The following is a 21,904-nucleotide window of genomic DNA, read 5'->3' as shown; positions in this document are numbered from 1 at the left end:
CTGACTAGATGCCTGGCACTTTAACCCATAAACCTCATGCGCCGTTTCTCCAGTTCGAGGAAACTGAGGATCAAAGGATGACATAACTCTCTGAAGGTCTCACATTTACCAATAAGCAAAACCGCATTCACATTTAAGCCTGCGTCTCCCAAGTACACTGAAGGTTGTCCCCTTTTTGGGCCAGGGATCCTAAGTTAATAGGAGTGATACCCCCTCCTTAGAAGAAAAAGAGGCGAAAATCTGGCTCTGACTCGGGGACTGGCGCGGCTCACTCTGAGTTTCTGCTTCTTGCCTGTGGCCTGGTGCGGGGGGCGGGGGGGTGCAGCGCGGCCAAGAAGCGCTCGCTCCAGAACCTGAGCGTCGGGGCCCCGCCCATTCCCAGGCCTAGCCCCGCCCCGGGACTTGGTCACGCCCCTCTGGTCACGCCCCCCCCGTCCGTCACCGCCCGCCCACGGCCGCCATTTCCTGTCCGGTCCTGGGCGTGTCAGGTCAGTGCGGCGGGGTGGCTCGGGGTGTGCCCTGGGATGTGGTCCTGATCTGGCCGTCAGCGCCGAGCAGAGGACGCTGGCGTGGGCCCCAGCAGATGGGACGGTATCGGCCGCGGGCTGGGTCCTCCGCTTTGGGCACAGGAGCCGGTGGACGCTGCGGAGTGGTTGCCGGGCAACGATGCCGTCGGCCCCGCCCCTCTGCGCCGGCGGGGCGGGGCGTCCAGGCGAGCTGGTCGCCAGGCTCCCGCACGCGCGCCGCGGCTCTGGTCTCCTGTGAGTGTATCTCCGGTCCTGTGGTGGGTTCGGCTCAGCCCCGCGTCCTTACACCCCTGCGCCTGCCCGGGCAAATGCTGAGCCTTCCTTCTGCCCCGGCAACCTTGGGCAAGTCCGCTCGCTTCACTAGGTCCCAGTTCCCTGGGAGCCTTAATATGGAAGGAACCCTACGGCTCTTTTACTTAAGCCACACGCCCCCTCCCCCGTTTTGTAGTTAAGGGTGCCTCGCATTTACCACTCGATGCGTACCTGGTGCTTTCACTTAACCCCCAGGGCAGCCCTCTCGGTTCCTATTACCGTTTCCGTAGAAAGAGGCTGAGAGAGGTTGGCGACTTCAGCTGAGGTCACACAGCTTGTAACTGGTGGAGTCTCAAAGTCAAATAACTCCCACCTTCTTCGTGGCAGAGCTCAAATTTCCGCTTAGAGGTGCTTACACGACTGCACTACTACTAAACCTTGCCGTAAATCAGAATCTCCCCCAAGAGGGTTTTAAAACTCTCCATTCCCGGGTACCCTGGCAGGTGGACCGACAGAGAAGCTTTGGCGCTAAAGCTGAGGAGTCTGTATATTTAAGGAGTTTTGGGATGGTTTTTATGGTCTGTGGGTGAACTTGGGGAGCCGTCGGTATACCATGAGGCCTGCTGACGCACAAACCACTGAGAAGTAATAAACTTGAAGTACCTGGAGAGGAGAAGAGGTGCTGGCGCTCAGTGTCCTGGAGTTCTGATCCCTTCCGCCAAGTTTTAGCTTCTCTTCACTCCTCAGAGACAAGCCAGAGGCTTAGATCTTCAACAAGTTTGGACAGTTAGATGCAAATTCTCCGGTTCCCGGTTACCAGTCCCACAGCCAGGTCCAGGCTTCTGGCTGGCGGGCCTATCTCAATCAAAGTCAGGCGTTCGCTTCCTTCTCCATTCCTGCCTGCCTGTCCGCCTCTCCTCCTGGCCTCCTTTATGCCAGGTCCCTGAATCCCAGCGGTGGATGTTGGCTTTGGAGGAACATTTTGCAGAGCAGTTTTCCCAGTGGAGGGAGGGCTGACAGCTTTCCAGAAGTATCAGCACAAATAATGGGTATCCCTTGGCCTTAATAGCAGTTGGAGTGAAATAGATCACCCTGCTGTTATTCGTGACATTTATGAACACAAATCCATCTTGAAAATAGTCACTTGGCTCCTAGTTTTAGAAGGCTAATGAGCCTGACAAATTCTGTTTAGTGCTTTATGATTATTAATTTTCATTACTTATGCTGCCTCCCCCAGGTACTCTGGTTGACAATGGCTGACGATCACGAGAAAGATTTGCAGAAATTTCTTAAAAATGTGGATGAAATCAGTAAGTACCAGTAAATCATAAACAAATTAAATTCTGTGGTAGCAAGGTGGAGTGACTGAAGAGAAATGATCACTCTAAGTTAGTTCCTCGGCTGCTTGATAGGTTTATGACTCTAAGAGAAAATATAATTGAAATTATATAGAAAGGGCATTGAGAAGCAAGTAATATTAGAGCCTGGGGTGGTATTTTGTGGCTGTTAATTGGTATCAGAGAAGCCGTTAACTTTCTGGTTGGTATTGAGGCTGACAGCTCTCCTCCATATTTTGTCCCCTTCCATGTAGAATTCACATCAAAGGAGCCTAGCTGTTCCCTTCGAGATCACTCGGGAACCTTGTTGATCAGTGTGGAATCCCTCTTGTTTTAGGGCAGAGCCATTTCTGATTTTGAGCTGCACAGGCAAAATCAAAGACTTCCCTCAGGGTCGGTCTAATTACATGGATGGTTCGTGGTCATTATAATCCTGTCTCTCCTCCTCTAGGTGGGAAGACCCCTCCTTCCCCAGTTCAGACAGGTGGGATCTCAAAGTTCATCCTCTGAGCCCACAAATCCCACTCAAGAGATTCCAAAGCAGCTGGTTTCCTGTTCAGACTTCAGGGAGCTTGTGTGACGATGGAAACAAGCAAACCAACAATCAAACAAACCTTACATATCAAACAGAAATATGTTGAAATTGCTCTTTCCAGAAGGGTGTATGGGTCCAAAGAATTAAAATGGTTTTAAAAATAGTTGGGGCAACTTCATAAAAGGCACATCCACACTGTGTTCTCTGTGTTCATCCACGGGCGCCTCCTCTGCCCACCCTGAATGTTCTGCGGACTTTCGGCCTTGGCCGGCCTGCTGCTCACCTTTCTCTTCAGGTGGTCTAGTCCAGGCACATGTTTCCTACAACCTGTTTACTCACCACCCCACATCCCTGTTGGCCACCGAGCCTTCTTTGCTGAGCCTCGGACCCTGCGCCAGCTGTCATATCCACAGACACCGCAAACTTCGTGGGTCCAAAAGCCAGCTGATCACTGCTCTACCCCCCCCCCACCCCGTCCTCCTCCTCCCAAATAAAACCCCTTCTCCTGCCCTCCCCTTCCTTCTGGTCTTGGTGGGCGGTACTTTGGGCTGAAGTTTTCTCCTCAAGGTGGACTCCTGCCAGCTCTCACCCTACAGTCAGTCGGCCATCAAGTTCAGCTTCTTTCTCCCGCTCTGTCCTCCCCACCCCTCCCTTTGTTCTGGTTCTCTGACCCAGACTATTTCAACAACCCCCTGAGTGTTGCTCCTGCCTCCAGGCTTACGCTCCCCACAGAGTAATGTATCTAAAATGCAAATCTGACCCAGACACTTCTCTGCTTGGATTCTCTCCGCAGCCACAATAAACTTCAGGCTCTCCTCTGGGCGTAAGACCTCCCGTGACCTGGTCCTTACCTCTCGCCTCTCCCTACCTCACACTGCAGCGAGTGGGCAGCAGACTGCTTCTGGTTCCCCACAGGTCCCCTAATGGTTCACACTCTGCACGTCACCTTTGTTGTTCCTTCTGCCTCCCCATCTCTCTTTACCTGGCTCACTTGCATTCAGGCTCAGAATTCCTTAGGGTACCATTTATACCAGTACTGGCCCATAGAATTCTCTGAGGTGATGGAAATGTCCTGCAGTCCACACTGTCTGCTATGGCCGCCGGTGACTGCATGCAGCTGTGAGCTTTTCAGAGGTGGCTGGTGCTCCCCAGGAACTGAGTTTCTAATTGTATTTCATTTATAATTAGTTTAAATTTGTGTAGCCACGTGTATAGGGTCTACACTCATTTCCTGGGCTCTTGCTGTGTATTGAGTATTGCTAGGCTCCGGAGACTGCAGTAATGGTAACCAAGAGTTAGCTTTCCTCCTGGTATCTACAGCCCAGTGGGGAGAACAGATCTGAAACAAGCAATCTCCAGTGTGACGTGTGATACGAAGAGAGATTTGCAGAGTACAAGAGACACTACCTCAGCTTTACAAATTGTATTAGTCTGGTTGGGCTGCTATGACAAAATGCCACTGGCTGGATGGCTTAAGCAGTAGAAATTTCCTTTCCATCGTTCTGGAAGTGCAAGATCGAGGCGTGGGCAGGTTTGGTTTCTCCTGAGGTCTCTCTTCTTGGCTTGGAGATGACTGTCTTCTCGCTGCGTCCTCACGTGCTCTTTTTTCTGCTTGTAACATCCCTGATGTCTCCTCCTTTTCTTATAGGGACACCAGTCCAGTTGGTTTAGAGCCCCATCCCGAGGACCTCATTCACCTTAATGATGCCTTTAAAAGGCTCTCTGCCAGGACAGTCACACTGGGGGGCTAGGGTGTCCGCATGTGAGTGGGGTTGGGGCCACACTACGTCCATTACAGGAGTTGTATACCGCTTCCCTGAAGTATGAGATTTAAGCAAAAATCTGAAGGGTGAGTAGGAGTTGGAGACTGAGGAGAGGGCAAGGGAATATGCTAAGTGGGGAGAAAGTAGGTAGGAAAGAGATCGTGGTGCTTTCAAGAGCCTGAAAGTGTAAAAAGCTCTGTATGGCTGGAGAGAAGAGACCCCAGAGAGAAGGGTCCCATCTGAGTCAGGAAAGGCCGGATCAGGGAAGACCTTGGGAGCCCCAAGGGGGAATTCATGTTACCTTGCGAGCAGTTGGAGGGCTGACTCAGCGTAGAAACACGATCAGATTTATACCTTAGAAAAGTCGCTCCGGTCACGGCATGGATGTCGAGATGAGAACATGTAGGGGACAGGAGAAGAGATGCTGGGAGCCCCTCAGGAGGCTGTTCCGGTGCTCCAGGGAAAAGAGACGGGCTGGGTTGAGAGCTGTGGCAGCAGGAATGGGCACGAGGAGATGGACTCGAGGAATATTTAGGATTTCCTTGGCAAGCGTTAGAGTTTGATGGCTGCAAGGGCAGAGGGAGAACGAAGACTCAAGAATGACATCTGAAAGTTTGGGGTCCAATGCCCAAACTTGGCAAAGGTTTGGCCATCTGCTGAGATAGGGGGCATTTGGGGGAGGAACAGTCTCAGGGGAAAGAGGCCGGGCAGGCCAGGATTGGTGAGTAAGACGTCCGCAGTGAAGATGTTCTGTCCTGAGGGCAAGTGGCTTTGTGAGCCTGAGCCTAGGAGAGAATGGAGGTGGGGATCCGTTTAGGAGGCCCTGGCATATAAATGGCATTTAGAGCCATGGGAGAGAATGGGACTGCTTGGGGGAATGGTTCAGAAAAAGAGAAGACGGCTCAGGCAGTGCCTTGAGGCTCGCATAATCTAGAAGGTAGGGGGACCTGGAGAGCAGGAGCAAGCAAAGGAGACCAAAAAGCAATGGCCAGAGAGGTAGGAGGGCAATCACCGGTTTGTCCTGTGTCCTGGAGAGTCTGGTTTTTTTGTTTGTCTCTTTTTGTCTTTGTTCATTTTGTTTCTTCAATTCCATATGAGTGAAGTCATACGGTATTTGTCTTTCTCTGACTGGTTTCGCTTAGCATGGTACTCTGTAGCTCCATCCATGTTGTTGCAGATGGCAAGATCTCACTCCTTTTTTGTGGCTGAGTGATATTCTGTATCCGGCTATCGTAAGTAGTGCTGCAGGAAACACAAGGCTGCGGATATCTTTTCGAATTCGAGTTTTTGTTTCTTTGGGGAAATACCCAGTAGTAGAATTACTGGATCATATGGTAATTCTAGTTTTAATTTTTTGAAGAACCTCCAAACTTTCCCACAGTGGCTGCACCAGCTTGCATTCCCACCGACAGTACACAAGGGTTCCCTTGGTTGGAGGCAGTTTTTTAAAGTCCGTGGGAGAAGGATAGGATGACTTGCTTGGGTGTGACAGTGTGATTTATAGTAAGAAAGACATAGTTGTTCTTTGTCCCTGTGCCTGGCAAAGAGACAAAAACTGTAATCACATGAGGAGACGGACGTGCGAACTAACCTTATTGCGGGATCACTTCACCATAGACATGTGAATCAAATCAGCACACTCGTGTGCCTTCAACTTACACAACGTTGTGTGGCAGTCACATCTCAACAAAGCCAGAGAAACAGAAGCTCTTCCCCATGAGCGTCCTACACCTTCCTTTCTAGCGAACGGAGTTTTTCCTTTTGAAGACCTCATTTGAATGATTCACCTCTGATTTCTCCTCCAGCCAGTTTAATCCAGGAGATGAATTCTGATGACCCGCTCGTACAACAGAAAGCTGTCCTGGAGACAGAAGAAAGACTACGGTTTACAGAGGAAGTCCGAGAGGAGGACGGATGCCGGACCACCCTGAACAAGACCGTGATCAGTCCTCCACAAGCTTCCACGAAGGTTTCTTTTTCTATCACGGAGTTACAGAAGCAGATACAGAGAGGAGGTCTGCCTTGAAGCAGAGGAAGTGGTAGTTTCATCTCAAACACTCCGGGGAAGCTGAAACACTCTTTTGTTTTTTAGATTCACTAGATTTATTTTCCACAAGAAAGTATAAACTCTGATTTTTTTTCTTTGTCTGAGTCATCTTTAAACAATGGGTTTATTTTAATGAAAATTTGGCCTCCCACCCCCTGAGCTTGTGACCAATATTTAAGCTGTGCTGTAAAGGTAATAAATATGTTCTGCCTCAGATTTCCAACTCCTACAGCCACAGTGGGGGTCCCTTGACCTGCTCACCCCGTAACAACTGTACCCATAAGCATATCTCCTGATTTAAAGCAAGCCCGTGAATTTGGGCCCTTCGGTATTGATGGTTAGAGGAAATGACCCTACTCCCCACTTGTAACGGATCTGCCTGCTTGGTTCATACACTTATAAACCAGAGAGTGGTTTTTGAAATTTGTTTTTTGTTTGTTTGTTTTGTTTTCATGATAACCTGTGCCCTGCAGAATGCAGATGAGATGAACTCAGGTAAGGACAGCGTCTCTCTTCCTAACGTGTATTATTTTTTTAGGGTCAGTGTTTAGTGATTGTAGCTTCCAGACCCTTAAATTATAGCCTCTGGGCTTACAAACAACCCGGGAACAAAAACGTTCGGGTCAGCCAATTCTCTTACTACTCAGCGGGCACAGCGCTCAGAGGCTTTTCTCTATTTTCTCCCGGCCAGTCTTTTGTAAACTGAATTCAGCTATTTCATATCATCCAATTTACTCTTAGCTGCTCAAGGGATCCAGGTAGCTTCTCTGTTGCCCAGCCCAGAAGCTCATTATGCCAAATGGAACAAAAAAGTCTGCCTTTAAAGAAAAACTCTTTTAAAAGACATAAATCAAATTTGAAGCACAGACACAGCCATCATGTATAATAATACATCACACAGATTACCATTTAATGTCAAATTAAGAAAATGTCATTTAGTTGCTTCAGAGTGTGTGTGTGCGTGTGTGCCTATATACGTATGCATGAGATGTGTGGCTCTAAAGAAGCTTTCTTCTGAATTTGAGCTAAAGAACTGATTATAGTATTTGGATTTTTCTCTTTAATACTTGAAATTACTCTGCTGTCAGAAGCCTTCTTGGCATCTATGGAGTTGGATGCAAAGGAACGTGCCAGGAGAAGAAGGGAAAACAAAGTCTTAGCAGATGGTAATTGTCAGTCTTCACTTTTCAAGAGCTGGGATGATTTGTGCTAGAAAGAGCATGAGCGTGCCTGCTGATATTTGAGGACAGCGAGATTCCCAGTCTACAGGCTTGAGGCACTGGAGCCTGGCCAGGCAGAAGCGAGTGGTGTCTGTCCCTGTCCCCGCTGCGGCAGGCAGGGAGCAGGACAAAGCCCTCCTCTTTCTACAGCATATGGATGGACAGGGCAGGTCAGACTAGACCCGAGCTGGCCTCAGAACGTGGGGAGGGACGGAAGGGAGGTACCGTGCGCTGGCCTGAGGCACAGAGGACAAAGGGAAAACGAAAAACGAAACAAGAAAACAAAGATGTGAGAAGGGAGAGGAGAGACGAAGGCAGAGAGACGCGGTGGTGCCGTGGCGGGGCGGCTCATGCGCGGGCTGCCTCCGGCTCTTGTTGCGCACCCCAGCGGTGTGCGTGCGCAGGTCTGAACACTTCCACGCGTGCTAGACAGTGACTTGTTTGGCCCTTTTTATGAGACGTTCAGTGTGTAGACTTGGTCTTTGTGACATACTTGTAGAGATTCCGAGTTTTGTGCCAGAAACATTTACTTTGGGCAGCTTGGGATGGGTTTGGAGGGAAAAAGTCCTTCAGGAGGCTGATCCTGAAATGTCTGCAGAGAAACAAGGGATGGGTCTCCTTTGGATTGATGGAAGCTATGACCTCCAAAGTAGAATTGCAAAGTCGGGGGAATAAAGTGTGAGAGAATTTTCCAGTGTGTGGGGAGAGCTCACCTGTGTGACTTCTGTTCTCCCAGCCTTAAAAGAAAAGGGGAATGAGGCCTTTGCCAGAGGTGACTACGAAGCAGCCATCGTCTGCTACAGTGAGGGTCTGGACAAGCTGAAGGACATGAAGGTGCTCTACACCAACCGAGCCCAGGTGAGTGGGCCAACACTGTGCCCGTGGCGTTTTCTCAGGGGACAGGAGCCATAGAACTTGTGAAACCAAAGATGAGACCAGATGGAAGCAGTGGTGTGCCCATCAGTGTTTAGCAGCCAACTCCGGTTGGGGTGTGGTGGCAGCTGATCGGTAAGGACCATTTGCCACTTTCCGTGGTATCAATGCCGTCATCACGGTCCAATTTCAAGCCACCAACTTGCGATGACTGAAGGAGGACTTGGGAAGAGCGACACATAACCAGTCCTTTGCGTGGTGTAAGTCAGCGCCCGCACATCACTGAGGGTAAAGTGAGTCAATGAAACAGCCTATGAGAACTGATTCTGCCATCGCTGGCTTTGGCCTGGCCCCCTCTTGCTGGTAACCTGACCTCCTCAGGGTTACTTTCTTATTCATATCGGTCCCGTTGGATTATGAATCTGTGACCCGGGTCGGCTGGATAGCCGATGGGCCTAGCCCCAATTTCTCAGAAATGTTGAGTTTCTGAACTCCCTCCTACCTCTGTTTTATATCACAGATGAGCTCAGTTTCATGGGACAGGTAAAAACAATCACGCAGGTGTTTATCATCTACTACTTAATGAAGGGACAAGGTAGATAGTTCTCCGTTGAAACAAAAACATCACGTGTGGCCTTATCTTTAAAAGCACTTGAGCCTGTGTGTGGCAGAGCTCCCTGTTGCTCAGACCTGAAGAAGTGGTGGATCTGTCGGCATGATTATCCGATGGTCAGAAGGTGTCAGCAGGACCTGTGTGAGCTGCACTTGACACTGTGTCATTGACAGGAGGAGCCCTCATCAGCTCCAATTTCTGTAACTCAGGATCAAGAATGTCCTGCTGTGGGAGGTTGAGGAAGAATGTCAACAGCAAGAAGCAGGACATTTGGAGGCCAAAAGTCTGGGGCGTGATGGTGATTTAATGATAAATAAGTCCAAGCACAGTATAACCTCAGTAGTTCAGCAGTTTGGGTAAATCCGTTGAGGCGCCACTTACTGGGCCCTACTTTTGGGGAAAAATTGACATAGGGGAGTGAATTTGGTAAATAAAATGGCAAGAGGTTGGCCTAGTGGTGTGCATTTCATCACCCTAACAAGATTATAAACTTTTTCATATATTTTCCCCCCTCCAACACTTTATCTGTAATAGATGTTTAATAAATCCTTGTTAAGTTATGTAACGCTGGAGGAACAATAAGTCCTTTTAAGGGAATTAAATTTCTGTTGACACTTTGAAAGAAGCATTCAAATGCAAGCAATTAATATAATAACTATAATTCCTTTTTCTTTTCACCAGATTTGGTCTCCAAAACATTTACCTACTGATGCTTTTTCAGTCCTGTTACTTTGAACTTATTTGAAAGTGGTAAAATTGAATTGCTTTGAAAATGTTATGTGATTCAGACTTACAGCTAATTCAGATGGTCTGTACCCCGAGCCGTCTAAGTTAGTTACATTTTTACTGTCCTCAGGTTAAGCAGCACTTTGAACAGGTTCTGGAGAACCACATTAAGAATGGGTGTGGATAGAAATAAGCAAATGTAATGAAAAGCTTTGGGGAAATAATTCTTCCCAGCTTTCCCGAAGAGAAAGCGTTTTCAGAGACAAATAAATACAGAATGTGCTGCCTGGTGTTACGAACCACCAAATCACCGCTGACTATTTTTAAAATGCCTCCCCTGTTTGCATGCAGTGTTAGAAAACACTTAATAAGGACCCTGTGAATTGAGTGTTGCCGCTTGCTAGAGAAAAAAAGCCTACCCTTTCAACGCTCTGTTTTTCTCCTGGAGTTAATGTTATGATCAATAGATTGCTGGTGTAATTTAGATAAATCAGGAGTTTAATTGCCATTTGGAAAAGTAGTTCTTTTTAAAATGTGGAAAAGCAAAAGAGAACAGGGAATTTATAGGGTGTTGAATCCAAGCCTTAAAAAAAAAAAGGGGGAAGAAAGAAAAGCAAAAGTAAAAGGCTGTGTAGAGAAATTGCTGAAGCCCACGTATGCATTTTCAGAGTCTGTATGTCTCCCGGATAACAATGTCACAGAATTGTGTCTTCGTTGGTTTGTCTAAAAGGATGCTAGTCTCCTCCTCACATCCTCTGACTTTCAAATGAAACCCCAAACCCTGGGGGGAACGGATGGGGCTTTATGGAACTGACAGTTCGAAGCGTCTCCTCCTCAATTAGTACAAAACCTATGTGAACGAAAGCACCACATGGCAGCTTCCTTTCTTGGAAGGACTTGGACTTGATTAGTGGGCTAGTGCCTGCTTCCTCCTTGCTTGGGATGAATGCTTAGAAACCCTCCTGAGTTACAACACTGACCCCATGATTGGCTTGACCATGTAAATATCTTAGCAGAGTTATTGGTAAGAATGTCGCAGTGCCCTGGGACAGTTTTGATCAGGGGCAAACCTACACATGTATTGGCTCTAGTTGGGGTGACTGATGGGGACTCTGGGAAAACCTCATCCTCCAGGTGCCTGGTTGTCCTTTTTTACACCGGAGTGATCATTGCCGCTTCCCGGGAACTTTCCAAAGGAAGAGTGCTTAAAGTCTAGGTAGTTCAGCTTGATAAGAATTTACTGACCACCTGTCGTATCCAGTAATTCATTCAGACGTGGACTGACCACTGCGCTTGCTGGGACACGGCTCTCCGTTACTGTGTGCCACGAGTTCTTCAGTTTAGATTGAGTGGATCCCAGAATTCTGAGTCAATTCTTGATTTTGAAGATTTTCCCCAATTCTAGGGGATCCCAAGAGGTCCCCAGGGCTTTTGGCACCAATGGACCATCACCATAGTGATGGTCTGACTCTTAAATGTCAGCCCGTTACCTACATCAATTCCTTCTTGCTGTGTTTATGAGGAAAGAAGCAGAAATTTATCTTTTTTTGGTAACAACTTTATTGAGATGTAATTGACATGCATTTCACCCATTGAAAGTATGCAATTCAGGGGTTTTTAATATATTCACAGAGCTGTGCAACCATCGCCATAACCAATTCTAGAACATTTTCATGATCCCAGAAAGAAACCCCATCCCTTTAAGTGGTTCCCCTGCCCCGGTCCTCCCGTCCACCCCTACCCTCAGGCTTAGGCAACCACGAATCGACTTTCTATCTCCATACATTTGTCTGTTCTGGACATTTCGTATGAAGGAGGTCATGCAATATTTTTCCTTTTGTGTCTGGCTTCTTTCTTGTAACATTTTCAAGGCTCATCCATATTGTAGGATGTATCAGTGCTTCGTTCCCTTTTATGGCCAAATAATACATCATTGGATGGATGGACCACATTTTATTTATCCATTCATCAGTTGATGGACGTTGGAACTGTTTCTGCTTTTTGGCTTCTATGAATAATGCTGCTGTGAGCATTTGTACACAGTTTCTTATGTGCACAGATGTATACACCATATAGCAACTCTGTGTTTAACCCTTTGAAGAACTGCCAGGCTGTCCACCAAAGACACCAGCTGTGTCTGCGGGTTCTGATTTTTCTACAGTCTGCCAACACTTACTGTTATCTTTTTGATTCCCTTTGTCTTACTTACTGTTATCTTTTTGATTCCCTTTTTGATTTCCTTCTGGAACATCTGCAGTGGGGTAGACTCTAGAAGCTGGCTGTTCCTTTGTAGATGGGTTTAGTGTGCTAGGTATTTTCTTTTGCCTTTCCAGATCCTTCTCTGCCCTGCCTTCTGTGCCCTGGGGAACTGACCTCTGTGGCTTGGTCCCCTGACTTCCCAGCTTCCTAACTTGCATTTGGGTTCAGCCAATGAGATCAGAAGGAAGGAAGAAAGAGTGGGGGATATTTATTCTCCCACCTGCAGCTCTCCTAAAGGCCTCAGCTCCGGCCCAGCAGTGCCGTTCACAAAGCTGTCCTCTCCCGTTTGTCCGGGCTCGTCCTGCCCCTTCGGTCCTAGCAGCAGTACTGGCTGCCCACGGTTGCTAGCCCTGGGGTTCTGTAACATTCCTGCTGGTTGCTCTGTTAACTGAAGACTGCATGCTGCAGAATTACTTGTGAATACAGCCCTTTGTGTCATTACAGGCTTATCTAAAACTTGGGGACTACCAGAAGGCAGTCGTGGACTGTGAGTGGGCTCTAAAGGTAAGAAGAGAGGTCCTTTTCCACATGACGGCGTTGGGCTTGCTGGGCCGGGCATCTGGGTCCTGAAGTAACGCAGGAGAGTGGCCCATGCTTGGTGGTGGGCTGGGGTCTGAACTGCGCAGTCAGGGCCTGACCTTCCTTACCGGCAACATGAGATCAATAGCGTTGTTGTGAGGGTGATGCGTGTGAGGCACGGAGCTCGTAGTAAGTACCCAGAGAAGCGTCTGTTCACGTTGCATTTTCAGGGTTTTCGATTGCAGGGGCTCAGCCTTCACAGCTGCGTCACCGGACGCTCTCCTTCCTGCAGATGCTCTCCTTCTGTTTCTCAAACCAGCCCTGGGAACGTGTTTCTGCAGTGGTGCCATCCTTCCCCACCAGTTTGTGCTTTTCCTCCAGCTCTAGTAATTTGGCATATTCGTGGAGGAATAATCAGAAGACAGTTCCTGTCGTTCAGCCTGGAGCCTAGCAGTCAGGGCTCGGGCAGATCTGCTCATGCCGTTCATGGTGCTCCCTCCAAAATCTGCCAAGAGAGGTCGTTGAAAGTGAGAAGTGAGGGCCGTTGGTGGAAATAATACAAGAGTTTTTAAAAGAGAAATGTCATGATCACTTCTCAGGGACATTATTTCGGATGATTAAATATTTAAGTAAGTCTTCCTCTCCCATTCTGTGAAGTCGCTGTCGCGGGCTCTGGCTGAAGCACTGAAGCGGTGTTTCTCAGACTTCCTCGCTGAAGGGCGCCTGATGGAACCAACAGGAGTCCCTGCAGGGTCTAGAAGTGGAGAGCATGACATTTCTTGTTAGATACGTGTTTTATCTTAAAAATCCTTGCAGGTTTTGTATTGCACTCCATGGAATTGATCTGTTTGTCTTAATATCTCCATGTTGTTTTCCATAACTCATGATCAAGTAAAAGTGAAGTGCCAGGAGAACATGCCAGGCCTATCCTGTGGCCCGGGTTCCTCCCGCACAGCGCGCCCACCCCAGCGTCACGAACGTGGCTCAGAGTAAGAGCACGTTTTGACAGCAACAGATTGGCCACACCTCCTTCCTTATTTCTTATTAAGAGGGTAAGCAAGGGAAACTGGGGTGAATTAGGAACTCACCTTTACTAATAATGGTTTATAAAACACCAGGGATCCTCCCAAAGGGATGTGTGGGGAGCGTGATTTCTTTATCCCTTAGAAGATACAGAAGGTCCGTAAACCCTGTCCCATCGCATCATTACAGTCTTAAAGTTACAAGAACTGCCCAAAGCTGATGACATCAGGTTCTTCACAGCCCCAGCATAGGTCCCCTAACCTGCTTTGTCACTTTATGTGATAATGGCCATTTTCTCTACCACCATTCCGTAAGAGAAGAGAGAGGCAAGGACGTTTTCCAACAATAATAGCACAAGCCACAGTTTGCTGCGTGCTGGCCATGAGCCTTACAATATTCTGTTCTGTTCTCTGCAATACCGCTGTTATCCTTATTTTTCTGGCAAGGAAACCAAGCCTCAGAGATTAATGAAGTAACCTGTGCGGGATCACGTAGCTAACGTGGTCTAACTGTAAGCCAGTGCTCTGAATCATCTGCTCTGTATAGTTTCTCCATCCGAGTGTGAAATCCCACAACCCGTGGGTGTGGATCTTGTTCCCTTCCGTGGGGGAAACACGATCTCCTGGTGGGACTTCCAAGAGTATCTGTTCTGATCCGGAAAGGACCAAAGAGGTAGTCACACCATCTTCATGCTGATTTAAGATAACACGCTGGCTTATTCCCAGATGTTAAATGCAGCACAATGTAATAATTAACAGTGAAACCACAGCAGAGCAGGCCCAACAAAGCTGACGTTAAAAAACTCAGACACACTCAACAGCCAGTCTTGTGAAATGCCCAGCGAGGCTCCCCACTGAGAGGCTTGGGTGACCCCTCGGAGGGATAGGGGAAAAGGTACAAGGGGCTCTCAAACCGACAGTGCTTGACTCTGTCAAAGCCGTGAATAAAGAAGTTTCACTGTCTTTAAAGTCCTATATCAATAATGCATGTCAGTGGTATTCCGTTATTAATAGTCTTAGTACTTTCATGCCAATTTAATATTTTTGACACTTCTGAATGGGTAGAGACAAGCTCAAGCGATGATCTTTCAAGACTGATGTTCCTCGTCTGGGAAGATAAGGCAGCAAAGCTGGTTTCAGTTAGAATCAGTCTTTCTTTCCTGGCAGAACTTCTGCACGACAAAATCCATCTTTCTCTGAAAACAGGGCTCCTTTTAAGGGGGTCTGGGGCTTATCTGAGAAAATCCTGGTGAGCATTGACACGTGATCATAGGAGACAGGCCGGGCAGTGAGACAGCCATCCGCGGCCCTCTGCGTCAGCGTCCAAGGCGGGCAGAGTCCCAGCGACGCCCCTTCACTGTGACGCACAGTGGCCCAGACACGACGCCGAGGCCGCCCGCTTGTTCTGCCCCCTGCTGTAACCCTGATGCTCTGCCAGCGAAGGGACAGCGGACATCTGGCTTCCATGGGCCGCTGCTGGCATGTCCTTTCCCTTGGACCATTCCTTTCCTGCCCCCTCAACCTCATCGTTTGTGGATTCTCCGGGGTTCACTCCCCGGCTCCCTGCATTCTCTCTGCAGCTTCTCCTTGGAGCTCCTGTCTGCTCTCCTGGGTCCAGCTGGCCCTCAGACCCCCTTCCCCGTCCCCCCTCCCCGGGCCACAGGGCTGCACATCCGCTGCCTCCCTCAGGCCTCTGTTTACTGGAACGATGCCGCAGCTAGGAGCAAACTGTTCATCCTCACCTCCACCCTCCCCACTCCCTGCCCTGACTTCCCTCCTTCTGTTAATGACATACGCTCTCTTCTGGGTACCGAACCCCAAGCCTGCGACCTGACATCCGCCTCCTCCTTTACCGATTGTCTGTGTCGTAACTGGCGTCCGCGCTTCCCTCTCCCCACCACCGGGACAGAGGCTAGCCCCTCATTCTGTGGGACGGCTCCCCTTCCCTCCCTGACCCCCGCCTTTCCCACCTCTAGTTACTTCTGCGCGCTGCCTCCGTGCTGCTCGCTCACCCGCCCCAGCCTGGCATCCAAGGCCTCCATGTGGAACCACTGTCTCGCTGGCCCCTTCCAGCCTGACCCCTCCCTGCCGCATTCCTGCCCCTTGTCCTGGCCGCAAGCTCCCTGTCCTCTCCCACCTCGGAACCTTGCTCAGCCCATTCTGCCTCCTTCCTTCTCTCTTCACCTCTCCGTATCCTTGGAGACCCAGCTCAAATCCCTCCTCTGCACGCTCTTTGTTAAGCCGTGCTTCTTCGCAGTGCATTTCCCTCTCCTCAACCGCTACAGCACTTTTCCGAAGGACAGTTGGTGTAATTTGTAGCCTTTGGGGCCTGGATTCAGATGGCCACATTTTAGATCCCAGCTCTTCCACTCCAGCCCCTAGTTTCCTCATCTGTACAATGGGAATAATAATTGCTTCGACTTCACAGAGTTGTTATAAGGCTTGTATGAGATAATTCTTCCGAACCACACAGCAAGGACTGGACGATAGGCACTATTATCATTACTGTCACCCACTTAGCAGCGTGTCAGGACATGACGCTCACGAGGATGCACCATGAAGGCCTCTCCACATAGGACAGTCATCGCTGCTGCTTCTGTCACCGGCTGTCTTTGCTTTCAGTCTTCCCCTTCACTCTGAAATGCATTGCCGCTGCTCTGGCCAAGGCCCCCCTTCTGGGGAGAAGCAAGCCAGGAATTCACCCAGGACTTTTTAGACTCTTAAGCTTGCGCTCTAGACCCTTGGAGGGCATCCCTGGCACAACGCCTCACACATGAAAGGGTTCAGTTAATTGGATGTCAGAAGTTGTAGTTGGCGTCTCTGTGCCAAATCAGCCCGACTCTCTGGAGTTGTAATAATTCGGGGCAGGCAGGGACAGGGCCCCCTGTGCGAAGGCTGTGGCCTCACATAAGTTTTGATCCTGCCTTCTGAAGGGGGCATCCCTCTGGACCTTAAGTGACAAGAACGTATGTTCCCAGGATTTATGGTGTGGTGTATTTCAGGGCAGGAACAGTAACCTCAGCTGTTTACCCAGAGTAGATGTTCCTCTCTTCTGATGAACCAGGGGTCCTCAAGCTTGCCTGCGTGCTCACATCTCCTGAAGAGCTTACAAAATCACTGATGCCTGGGCCCTGCCTCAGAGTATAATTCTTAATTGGCCTGTGGTTCAGCCAGGCTTTCCAGGTTTGATAAGCATCTCTGGTGATTCTAATGTTTGGGTGAGGTCAGGAGCTCTTCTAAACTAAGGGTTTCTGGTTTGTCTCCTGATTGAGTCTCATTAAATGGAAATGAAAACTGGCAAGTATCATTAATTACTTTGACAGAGAGCTTACTCGTGCATCCAGGCTCCTTGCAGGCATCAATTAGTTTGGCCACAGATGCACAGAAAAGTTTTAATTGTCAACTCATAGCTGTCCTGAGAACTCGAGTTCTGCCTTCCCTCTGTTAGCGAGGTAGTGAGGGGGGTGGCTAATGACTCCAAACCTTCTGAAACCTCTGATCAGTCATTCTCTTTTATGCAGTGTGATGAAAAATGCACAAAAGCGTATTTCCACATGGGAAAAGCCCACCTGGCCCTGAAGAACTACCGTGTGGTAAGTTCTGAGAGGAATGGAAGGGGAATGTGTGATCACAGAGCAATGCTCCAGGTCGCCTCCGAGAAGGACCATGTTCCTCCAAGTTGGTTAGATATTAATCCACCTTTTAGTATTTTCCACGGTAAGTCTTCGGATCTTTGAGTTGAGAAGGCTGTTGAGTGTCGTCCAGGACAGCCCAGCTGCTCTGGGAACCCTTCTGCAGTATCTTCCACCAGTCTTCTGTGGGCCCCAGGAGCGGCATCTCTGGAGAGACGAACACAAAATTCACTCATAATCTCATCACCCAGGAGTAACCATGCAGATATATTTACACACTAAGATGTTATCTATGGTTACCAGCAGCTTTACTGAGATATCATTCACGTACCAAACAGTTCACCTGTGGGAAGTATACAGTTCAGCGGGTTTTCCTATATTCAGAGACGTGCAGCCATCACCACACTCAGCTTTGGAACATTTTTGTCACCTCCCCGAAAGCCTTACACCCAATGGTAGTGCTCCCCTTCCCTCCACCCCCACCTCAACCCAAGGCACCCCCCAATCTATTTCTGTCTCTATACGTTTGCGTATTCTAGACTCTTCCTATACAGAGAAGTATACAAGCCGTGGTCTTTGGTGGCTGGCCTCTTTCACTTGGCATGATGTGTTTAGAGCTCATCCACGCTGTAGCATCTATCAGTACCTCATTCCTTTCACCGCTGAATAATATCCTGTTGTATCGGTGTCCTACATTTTATTTACCCCTTCCTCAGTTGACGAACATTAGGGCTATTACGAACAACCACGTGCAAGTTTTCGTGTGGACATATGTGTACGGTACTCTTGAGTATATACCCAGGAGTGGATCTGCTGAGCCCTGTGGTAACTTTATGTTTAACCTTTGGAGGAACTGCCAAAGTGTTTTCCCAAGTGGCTGCACCATTTTACATGCCCACCAGCTGTACATGGTTTCAGTTTCTCCACATCCTGGGCAGTACTTCCTACTATCTCTTCTTGATCATAGCCATCCTAGTGGGTGTGAAGCATGACTCATTGTTTTGATTTGCATTTCCTTGAAGGCTAATGATGTTGGGTCTGTTTTCATGTGCTTGTTGGCTGTTTGTATGTCTTCTTTGGAGAAATGTCTCTTCAGATCATTGCCTATTTTTTTATTTGCATTTTTATATTAAGTAAACAGTACTTTTATGTTCTGGATACAAGTCCCTTATCTGACAAGTGCTTTTCAAATATTTTCCTTTACTCTGTGTTACCCTTTCGCTTTCTTGACTGTGTCCTTTGTAGCACGAAAAAATTTTAATTTTGATGAAACCTAAATTATTTATTTTTTTCCTTTGATTCCTTATACTTTTGGTGTCATATCTAAGAAACCATTGCCTAATCCAAGATTTACTTCTGTGTTTTATTGTTTTACGGCTTTAGCTCTTATATTTAGATCTCTGAACCACTTTGAGTTAATTTTTGCATATGGTGTGAGGAAGGGATGTAATTTCAATCTTCTGTATGTGCATATCCAATCAGTGTTCCCAGCACCATTTGTTAAAATGACTATTCTGTCTCCCATTGAATAATTTTGGCACCCTTTGTCAAAAGTCAATTGATCACAAATGCATGGGTTTATTCCTGGACTCTCAGTTTTATTCCATTGACCTATATGTCTCTTCTTATGCCTATACCACATTCTCCTGATTCCTATAGCTGTGTAGTAAATTTTGAAATTGGGAAGTGTGAGTCTTTTAGCTTTGTTCTACCTTTTCAAGATTGTTTTAGTTATTCTAGGTCCCTTGAATTACCATACAAATTTTAGGATCAGCTTGTCAATTTCTGCAAAGAAGCCAGATGGAATTTTGTTGGGGATTACATTAAATCTGTAGGTCAATTTGGGAAGTATTGCCATCTTAACAATATTAAGCTTTTTAATCCATGAACATGGGATGTCTTTCCACTTATAAGATACTGTATTTTAAAAAAGAAATTGCCTCCCATTATACATTTAAAAAAATCTTTGCTGGATTTTAATTCTAAAAGTAATACAGGCCTATTATACTCAAGTCAAATAATAGAAAAGCGAAAAAATAAAATGTTAACCCTCCCCTCTCCACCAATTCTATTCACTCATTCATTCATTCAGCTAATTAATTCACTCAGAAATATGTATGCATACTTTCTATGTTTCTGGCACTGCCCTAGACAGTAAGAATACAGTAGCAAACAAGACAAAATCCTTGACTTAATGGGAGTTACACTCTTAGAATACGGGTGGCTGGGAGACAGGAAGCACATAAGTAGATGTGTAGTGTGTTGGATAGTGGTAAGTGTTACTGAGAAAACGAAGTCAGGAAGCAGCAAAGGTGAGATTAGTTTTATATGGAGTGATCAGGGAAGGCCTCTCTTCAGGAAGGGAGGGAGTGAAATGAGCAAGCCACGTGGCTGTGTAATGGAGGAGCGGTCCAGCCCGAGGGTCAGCTCGAGAAGAGTGATGGGCGGTGAGGTCAGGCAGACGATGGAGGTGTGGTGGGGGACTGATTCCTTGCAGCCTTACGGGCTTTTGGAAGTACTTTGACTTTTACTTCAAGTAAACTGGGAGGGTTTTGAGTGAAGGAGTGAAATGACGTGATTCATATTGTAAAGGGTCACCGCCGCCTGAGACTATGTCTTGACGTAATAGGCAAAGAACAGAGAACTAGTTAGAAGCTATTGCAACAGACTTCCCTAGTGAGGTGTGATGGTGGCTTGAACTAGGTTGGTGTTGAGGCAGGTGCTGAGAAATGGTGGGATTCTGCCTGTATACCGACAGGGAAGCTGGCAGGAATTGCCGATAGACTAGACCTCGGGTTCAAAGGAGTTGGATACAGGTTCACTGCACTCGTCCTTTTGGACTTCTCTAAGAACTACCAGAGACCAGGTGGCTTAAACAGCAAACGTTTAGTGCTCACAGTTTTGGAGGCTGGAAAGTCAAAGATCAAGACACCAGCACACTGCTTCCTGGTTCATAGACAGCCAGAAGGGTTAAGAGAGGTCCCTGGGGTCTCTTTGATAAAGACATAAATCTTGGGGCGCCTGGGTAGCGCAGTCGTTAAGGCGTCTGCCTTCGGCTCAGGGCGTGATCCCGGCGTACCGGGATCGAGTCCCACATCGGGCTCCTCCGCTGGGAGCCTGCTTCTTCCTCTCCCACTCCCCCTGCTGTGTTCCCTCTCTCGCTGGCTGTCTCTCTGTTAAATAAATAAATAAAATCTTAAAAAAAAAAAAAAAAATCTTACTCATAAGAGCTCCACCCTGATGACCTAATCACCTCCCAGAGGCCTCGTCTCCAAGTACATCACCTTGGGGGGGAGGTTTCAACATAGGACTTTTGGGGGCACACAAACACACGGTCTATAGCAGTTACCATGTTTGGTGTGTATACTTCTGTCCTGTTTTATGTGATGTTTTTTCTTCCGTTCTTTTCTTAATCCTAATCTTATGGATGAGCCTTGAGCTTTCAAGACAGCTCAGAGCTATTTTTTTCTGTGCCTTTTTTTTTCCTCAGTGACTAGGCAGAGTTCTTGATACCCCTGAGGACAGTACTGCCCGAAACCCAGTAACATACCACATGAGCTAGAATCTTTCTTTTTTTCAGAAAATTTCCAGCACTGTCCTCATGGAGAGGCCCCTCACTGTCAAGTTTTCTTGCAAACCTTATATGGCCAGTGAATGGACCCCTTATGGGGCTCTCTTTGCAACCCTGTATTTAAGGAGGCACTTCTCTTTTCCTGTTCCTGAAAGTCTCTGTCAACAATATCTCCAACTTCATTTATTTCCCCACTCCTTGTGGGCATATCTGACAAGTAGCCTCCTGTTCTCTCTCTGTGCAAATACCATATCTAAACTTTGCAGTCACCTTATGATTATTCCTATCCCAGCCAGGCATGATCCATTAGAATTTAGGACTGGATATTTTTCCATCACAGGCTGGATCTGACAACACTGTTTTTTTTAAATAAGTTCTGAAATAATGCCTCTTGCCCCACAGAACCAGAGAAGCCTAACAGAATGTTAAATGCATGCTGCCTTCCCCCTGCCTGCGTCCTGCGCTGGGAGCGGTAGGAGGCGGGGAGGAAATAATGAAGGCCAGCCCTGTGGTGCCCAGTAGTCTTTCCTGTAATCACCTTCCCCCCCGACCACTCTTCAAGGTCTTGCTTCTTTTTTCCAGGCTAGAGAGTGTTACCAGAAGATCTTAGAAATAAAGCCCCGGCTGCAGACCCAGGTGAAAGGTGAGGATGTTCCTGCTGGCCTCCTTCGTTTGAATTCCACTTTTGCTTTCTGCTCTGCCCCTGAGGTGCCTCCCGTGCCTTCTCTGCACTTGGCCTCAAAGCCACATCAAACCCTCTCTATTAGCAGGCTGCCCACGCCTCTTTGCTCTCTGTTCTCCCATTCAGACCTTTGCCTTCCTTCTTTCTATACCATTGTTCCTTAGAGCCTTCTAGGCAGGGCATAATGTTGTCCTTGAATCCCGAAGACGGTTTAAAATTCTGGGTATAGACTGTACACCCTTCCTAAAATTTTTCCTGCTGCTCCCATGTTTGAATGACTGTCATGCTTCGTGCTCTCAACCTCCCATCCTCAAAAAAGGTGACTC

The 21,904-nt window shown here is 47.8% G+C and overlaps 1 protein-coding gene across 6 annotated transcripts in view; it reads left to right on the top strand.

The window, feature by feature from the left end:
* Positions 1-473: 473 nt before the first annotated feature.
* The window catches only part of TTC12 (tetratricopeptide repeat domain 12), a 40,379-nt gene continuing 18,948 nt past the window's right edge, over positions 474-21,904 (top strand). The window contains exons 1-9 of one of the 6 annotated variants that reach the window (XM_087868425.1): positions 474-488; positions 2,017-2,089; positions 6,220-6,383; positions 6,935-6,956; positions 7,550-7,627; positions 8,418-8,539; positions 12,597-12,656; positions 17,215-17,286; positions 21,479-21,539. In XM_087868425.1, coding sequence (XP_087724551.1) covers positions 2,032-2,089; positions 6,220-6,383; positions 6,935-6,956; positions 7,550-7,627; positions 8,418-8,539; positions 12,597-12,656; positions 17,215-17,286; positions 21,479-21,539 — 637 coding nt within the window. In that variant the 5' untranslated portion in view covers positions 474-488; positions 2,017-2,031. The other 5 variants (XM_087868424.1, XM_087868423.1, XM_087868426.1 and 2 more) reach the window with 5 other exon arrangements.

The sequence above is a fragment of the Ursus americanus genome, chromosome 16, assembly GCF_024610735.1.
Source record: "Ursus americanus isolate L20-20 chromosome 16, mUrsAme1.1.p, whole genome shotgun sequence".
Classification (NCBI taxonomy): Eukaryota; Metazoa; Chordata; class Mammalia; order Carnivora; family Ursidae; genus Ursus; species Ursus americanus.
The sequence above is the reverse complement of the archived record's forward strand: the minus strand, read 5'-3'. Positions and strand labels throughout refer to the sequence as shown.